We start from the raw sequence: 7,640 nt of genomic DNA on the forward strand, positions 1-7,640 counted from the left end.
AATTACCAGGAGATGAAGATACCAAATTAATATTTCTTGGAGCAATAATTTGGCATCCCAATTTAATATTCTAGTACCAAAAGTAAGTTTTAATTGTTCTACTCTTTTACTACTTAGTTGATTTTGCCTTTTTTAATTGTCTCCATGAAACATTGATTAATTAACTATGTATCCAGTATCCTGTTTTTGCTCTTATTTTTAGAATTCGATAAATAGTTAATTACACTGTTATATTTTAGCATTGTTCAATTAAATTATCAATTTTGTACTTGTTCCAATTCGTTTTGAGGGCTTTAAAACACTTAATATGGAGTTATGTGAAACCCAAATTATCATAAAGTTTTTCTAATAAATTGTTATAGAGAATTTGAAATATTTCTTAATTTAATTAGTTTAATGGACAAATTCATCACAAGAACTAATCGTCTGCCTTACCTCGAGAACAATTGGGAGGACAAAGTTGCAAGTTTAGTCCTAATGAGGAAGTAGATTGGAATAATCTTCCAACTGATCCTAGGGAAAGAAAAAAATTAACTGAATATCATCCTGGTATACAAGATGAAGTTAGGAGAAAATATATTCAAATGGATCCTGTTCAACCAAAAAATCACGAATTCCAATTTAAATTAATCGGAGGAAAATCTCGAAGATTTAATGCCAAATGGTTTGATAAGCATGAAAACTGGTTAGAGTATAGTAAGAAAAAAGATGCTTTATTTTGCTTACCATGTTACTTATTTAAGCCGGACTGTGTTAGAGGTGGAGACGCCTTTGTGGGAGAGGGTTTTTCTTACTGGAATAAGAAACAAATGCTCAGTGAACATGTTGGGGAAGTTAATAGTACCCATAATCTTGCAGTGGAAAGATACGAAAATTTAAAAGATGAGAAAAATTCTATTCAAAATGTATTTCATGAGTTCTCAGAGCAAGATAAAAAGGATTATAAGACTCGTTTGGAGGCCTCTATTATTTGTTGCAGATATTTATTGCGTATGGGGTTACCTTTTCGTGGGCATGATGAATCGTAAGAATCAAATAATCGGGAAAATTATATCGAACTATTGAAAGTTGCAGACTACTTAAGTAAAGACATAGAAAAGATAATGTTAAAAAGTGGCTCCGGTAATTTGCAACTAATTGCTCCTAGTATCCAAAGAAATTGTTAATTGTGCAGCAAAGGAGACTCTTAAAGTCATTTTTGAGGAACTTGGAGATGACTTGTTTGGTCTTTTGGTTGATCAATCTAGTGACGTTTCATATAAAGAACAAATGGCGATCATTCTGCGTTATCTTAATAAACAAGGAATAGTTGTAGAACGTTTTATTGGAGTAGTCCATGTTAATAACACTTCAGCTTTATCACTAAGTCGGCAATTGATTCATTATTTGATGAGTTCAAACTAAGCATGTCTAGTATAAGAGGGCAAGGATATGACGGTACGAGCAATATGTGAGGTGAGTTTGGCGGCTTGAAGACATTGATACAAAATGATAACTCGTCTGCATACTGTACTCATTGTTTTACTCACCAGTTGCAACTCACCTTTGTAGCTACCGCGAAAGGTCATCTTGATGTGGTTTGGTTTTTTTATTTAGTTTCGGATGTGGTTAATGTCATTGGTTCTTCATGTAAATGAAGGGATGTGTTTAGAGAGTTAAGAGGTATAAGAATTGCGGCTGCTATAAGCAACGGGGATATTGAAACAGAGAAGGGGTTAAACCAAGAGCATGGAATTAAGAGGCCTGGCGACACAAGGTGGGGATCCCATTATAGATCATTGGTTAACTTGCAAGAGAGCTTTATTGACGTGCTTGATTTTATATACAACGATGTTACCAACCCGTCTCAAAAGAAGAATGCGTGTGGTTTAATGGCCTTCTTGCGTTCATTTGACTTCATTTTCATATTGCATTTTATGGTGGATGTTCTTGGAATCACAAATAGGTTATCAGTGGCTTTCCAGCGGGAAGACCAAGACATGGGGAATGCTATGCACTTGGTAAATGTTTGCAAACAAAGACTTCAGGCGATGAGGGAAGGGGATACTGAGTGGGACGATCTTTTAGAGAAAGTGCACCAAGTTTGTTACAATTGTGATGTTGAAGTAGTTGATATGAATGACATTTATGTTTCCCCTGGAAGGCCAAAACGAAGAGCCGTGCAAAATATAAATCTACATCACTATCGGATAGATGTTTTTTGTGCAGTGATTGACTTGCAACTTCAAGAGCTTAATGATCGATTTGATAAAGTAAAAACAGAGTTACTACTTTTCATTGCTTGCTTGAGCCCTAAGGATAATTTTCATGCTTTTAATTTGTCAAAGTTACAGGAAATGGCAACATCCATACGATTTTGACGATGTCCTTGTGAGAGTACTCTCCAGTGAACTCAAAAACTACATTGTGGATGTTCGGTCTTACGCTGCATTTATAGGACTCAAAAGTCTTGGAGATTTGGCTCAGGTTATGGTAGAGACAAGAAAGAATGTTATATATCCACATGTATATTTGTTGCTAAAGCTAGCTTTAATTCTACCGGTTTCTACTGCTAGTGTGGAAAGAGCCTTCTCCGCTGTGACATACGTCAAGACAAAGTTAAGAAATCGAATGTGTGACAATTTTTTGAATGATTGCCTAGCAACGTATGTAGAAAGAGATATATGTGAGTCTGTTTCTAATGATGATATTATGTATCGTTTTCAAAATATGAAATCGCGTAGGGGATGCTTGGTTTAAATGTTTTATATTTTTCAGTACTTGAATTCAGTTTATTATCTAAGACTTTTTATTCATTCGTGTCTTTTTTTTTTTACTGTAATCTAATATAAAGGGACATCGGAAAAATTAATTCCTGGACCCGCCACTGGTAGCCAAAACCGCCAGTCCACCTCCCTACCTCGTCTAGCTGACTGCCATAGTTGGCTCCCCATGGCTCCGTGAGACAACCATAACCGTAGCTCTCCGGTGCTCCCAAGGAGTTACGGTCTACCCCGTAACTATGGAACACCCCGGTGTCATTTCCGGGCCCTCTCCACCATACCGGGTGTGCCAACTCCGTCCCTATACCCTGGTTCTAGGCCATATCATGCATGTTTCACAACACCAAAGTGGACAAAATCCGCTCCGTGAGCTCACCGATATGCATCCTAGGGCCGTGGACGGTGGGGTAGGGCGAGTACTGGGTCGGATAAAAGCTGGGTGTAGTATAGGAAGGCTCAGTCTCGGCCTCTATGGTCGCCCTCCCTCTACGGTGCTCGCGAGGTGGGGGAACGGTCGCCTGCTTCTCCGAGGTAGTGATCGGCTCATGTAAGTTTAGGAGGATGGTGGGATCGATCAGGTATAACTGGGGATCAGGTCTAGGTTCTCTACTACCCGGGTCATACTCCTCTAGGTGGTTAACCACTGGTAAGTTCTAAGGATTAGGGAGTATCACCCACTTGCCCCCCTTCACCCTCCAAGCTAAGGACCCGTCATCTAACCTCCTAAGCCACTTAATGTGGCACCAGTACCTCTCATCCATAGTGGGGGGGCAGTCTCAAATAACCCATTTCACGATGCTGGTGGGGCCTCAAAACGAGTCAGTCTCTGAGCTAAGTGGGTCACTATAGCCCCACACATAAGGTAACGGTTCTTGGATCGAGCCATTAGTGCCAAACTGGAGCACACGACCTCGGGAGTACTATAGTAAAAGCGCTTCCCCCGACGAGGATTAAAATAGGACACTAGAAGCATCACCTCATGGGTGTTCAACTTACTAACATCATCCCGCCCAAACAGTAAACAGGTCATCATTCTCAGAAACATGCGGAGAGACACATGTTGAACATCGTTAATCAACATGGCACTCGAGCTCGGAACAGGTCTACCGGTAAGATAGGGTAGGTAGTGAGGTGCCTCACTATTGGTCATGACATCACTTAAGTATCCTTCCACCTCAACCTCCAACCCAAAGTGGTCAGAAAACTGGTCAAGAGTCAGCTTATTATCGGTATTCATAAGGCAGAAACTAACGGTTTTCCCGCCCACATCATAAACAAAAGAGCTCAAAGACTCCAAGATAAGAAACGGGTAAGACTTCGTTCGAAGATGGTACATGCAGCAGGAGCTAGGGGTAAAGGTCCTTCATTTTCAAACCAAAGGAACATTCATGGAGCTGTGCAATGCAATGAAACAATTGAATGCATTTTTTTGATCAAAATGAAGCTCAAGAAATCTGAAATTCTCCCAACAGTCTCAGGATTTCAGGTCTAACTTCAGATGATCATATTTGGAGTTTTACATGGCTAAAATTTATGTTCTTTATATGGATAAAATCTTGAAGAAGTCTACTTTCCTATGTAGTTGGAATCAGAAACTTTGATCATGTAGATTTTTCACAATCAAGCTTCAAAGACTGTCACTCAGGAACAGTTTTTTTGAAATGACTTGTTAGTGTTCAAACTCGAATAACTCAAAATCTACTGGTTATTTTTCATTGATTATTTTTGGAGGTGAAAGCTAACGTCCTTAGCTTTCATTTGAGCTATCATGGGTATTTTTAGCCAACCTGAGTTGCAAGATATGAATTTTCAAAGATGCTGCTACTGCACAGGAAGTGCGCTGAACAGTCATTCATGACCTGTTCTTACTCAAAAATATATATTTAAATTCCAGACTATATTTTAGGTGATTATTTTTGGACATGAAAGCTAACTCCTTTAGCTTTCATTTGGCACCTGTGAGGCATTTTATTTCATCCTGAGGCAAGAGATATGATTTTTTGAATACAAGGCAGATATGTGAAAGCTGCTGTATAGTTTAGTCCTGACCTGAACTCACTCAAAGGCTTATAACTGAAGATCCAGACATGATCTTTGAATGATTCCAATTGGAGGAGGAAGCTAACTCATTTAGCTTTCCATTGGTATAAGGGAGGAACCTTATTTCATATTGAACAGCAAGTTATGGCTCTTGCAAGAAAGGCCTGATTTCTGAATGATACTAAGTTGTCTGTTTTGCATTATGTGTGCAGTAGGGGCATTCCTGTCCAATTACATGGTTTGAATGGCACGTCCAGGGATGCCAAATGATCTCTAAATTATTCCAGGTATGTGAGCATCAGAAAACATGAAAAGGAGACCCTCACATGTGATCAAAAGCAGTTTACTTTTGAGGAGACATAATGAAAGTGACAGCTTGTCCTCTTCTTCCCTTTGTCTCCTCTTTTCTGTTCTCTACTGTCCTTAGCAGCTTTGGACCATATAAGACGAAAATACTCTTACTTGCCCTTAATAATTGACATTCAGATCCTATCAATTTGTCCTCTTACTTTATTCAAAATTAACCCTTAGATTAAAGTAGTTTTACATCAATGGTTAGATTTCTTCTTATGATTTTATTTTGCTGCATTTGTAAGCTCTATATAAAGAGTCATTCTCCATTGTAATATGCAGATTATGTTGAATTAAAAAAGTTGAGTTTTCTCTCAAATTTGAAATCTCTTCAACTTGTGCATTGATTGTAGTTGAGAGTCGGGCTTGATAACATGATGTGCTAGGCTGTGGATGTTGATCAATCACCTGTGGTAAAGACTAAGCAATCATGTGCTTGACTGTGGATTGTTTATCCTTTGTTGTTGGTTTAGATTAAGTTTACTTGTGCTTGGCTGTGGTAAATTCAGTTTAAATTACCCAAATTATTACTCTAATTTCATGTGAGCTTTCTGTGGAATTTAGGTTGATAATTATATCCTTACTTATTTGTTCCATTTAATTTCAAAAAAATCAAGTCAAAAAAAATAGCCTCAAGGTCCCTTGTTTGTGAGTCCATTTTTGAAATAATGCTCAAAAATAAAATATTTGTCGTTTTGGGTCGGTTTTGAAAATATTTGTCAAAATAGTGTCCACGTAGGCTCGGGATTTCTATACCTGAAACACGCCACTAACAATGATTTATAGCTCGCATTTCATCGAACATAACATGTGCATAGGTTGAAATCACAACAAGCAAGCAAATTAATTATGAAAACATATTAGATTAAGCATATATTAATTCCCATGTTTGTTTTCCCTAATTCCCCATTAACCCTAGCTAAAGAACTACTCACTCATGATCAAATTTAGCATGCTAATAAAGTTGTCAATCATACTAACAAAGCAAAACATGATGAATAAATGATGTGATTAACAATAATTAAACAAGGGCAAAAAGGAATTATACCTATGGAGATGATTCCAAATAATAAAGCAAAGAATAATAGAAGTACTTGATGATTGATGGAAGGTTGTCAATCCTCCAATAAACCCAAATGATCTTCTAATTACCCAAATAAAACTAAGAACAATTGAGAAATTAAGGAAAGATTAAGATGTGATTAATATTGGGAAATGTATTACAACTAAATTAAGAGTTGATTAAAATGAGATTAAGGCTTCATTAAAACTTGATTAAAGCTTGATGATAATCTATGTAGTACAAAGGGGTATTTATACTAAAATTAAGTACAAGGATTAGGGTTACTAAGGGCTTAAATGACTATTAAGACCCTAAGAGAAGCTTGAGGAAATGCAACTCCCGAGGGACATGTGCGGATTATGTTTGCAACTCCCACTAGGATCCGCTCGGATCACCTGAAGCACGGGTTGTCCTGTAAGAGGATCCGCTCAACCTGGAAGTCGGGACGCTCGGATCGTTGCTCTGGCACACTCGGATCGTGCTCAGGGACGCTCGGATAATTGCTCTGATCCGCTCGTCCTGAGCTCGGGCCGCTCGGATCGTTGGACAGGGTTCTTCTCTTGTTTGGCTCCTTATCAATCCGCGGGGATTGAGTTGGGGTGCAAGGATCTCTTCATCATTGCCCATTTCACTTTATTTATCTACTTAGGCCTCTAATGTCGGTCTTCTGTTTGATGCTTGGTCATTGGATGTGATCCATTTAGCTCCATTTCGCCTCATAAATGCAAGGTTAGCAATCCTCTCCTACCAAGGATACAAAACCTCAAAGAATATGCAAAATGGAAAACTAAAGATAAGAAATGACCCTTATATATGCTAGAAAGCATGGAAACAAGACAAATTCGGGGACTAAATGTGCTCAAATATGAGTCACATCAACCGACATAAGAGGGCTCCCAACGCACATACATCAGGACCATTTTAATTTGACACCCTACACTCATTTGGTTCATTGGTTCAGGTTCAAAAATCGTCGCTCTGATACCACTTTGTAACACCCCCATATACCAAGGTGCCTTACCAAGGACCACCCTAACATATAAAGGTGCTACCATCTCGGTTGTCCGAGGTAAGTAGATCAAATAAACAATAAACGAACATTTATTAAACACCCTTTACAACATAAACCAACGTGAAAAAGATTACAACGTACACAACTGAAAATACTACTAAGCATGAGTGACAACGGCAACTAGTGAGACAGCGTAATGACTCGGTTCCCTTCCATATCCCGTAAGCATCATATCAAGCAGCACCTGCTAAGCCAACTTCTCACCATCCCCGAATGGATCACCAAAGTTTTGAAAACACAACACGGGGTCAATTCACTGAGTAATCAAGATAATTAAGGCACAAAGACAACTAATACAATTCAATTCAGTCATACAACCGTCCTCCAAACTCTACCAGTAACCAGTAATTGA

The 7,640-nt window shown here is 38.5% G+C and overlaps 1 protein-coding gene across 1 annotated transcript; it reads left to right on the top strand.

Moving 5' to 3' along the window:
- Positions 1-584: 584 nt before the first annotated feature.
- Positions 585-2,360, top strand: LOC141619964 (uncharacterized). Its single transcript, XM_074436959.1, has 2 exons — positions 585-1,024; positions 1,640-2,360. Exons 1-2 carry the CDS (start codon positions 585-587, stop codon positions 2,358-2,360), a joined length of 1,161 nt encoding a protein of 386 aa, XP_074293060.1.
- Positions 2,361-7,640: the final 5,280 nt, after the last annotated feature.

The sequence above is a fragment of the Silene latifolia genome, chromosome X (genome assembly GCF_048544455.1).
Source record: "Silene latifolia isolate original U9 population chromosome X, ASM4854445v1, whole genome shotgun sequence".
Taxonomy (NCBI): Eukaryota; Viridiplantae; Streptophyta; class Magnoliopsida; order Caryophyllales; family Caryophyllaceae; genus Silene; species Silene latifolia.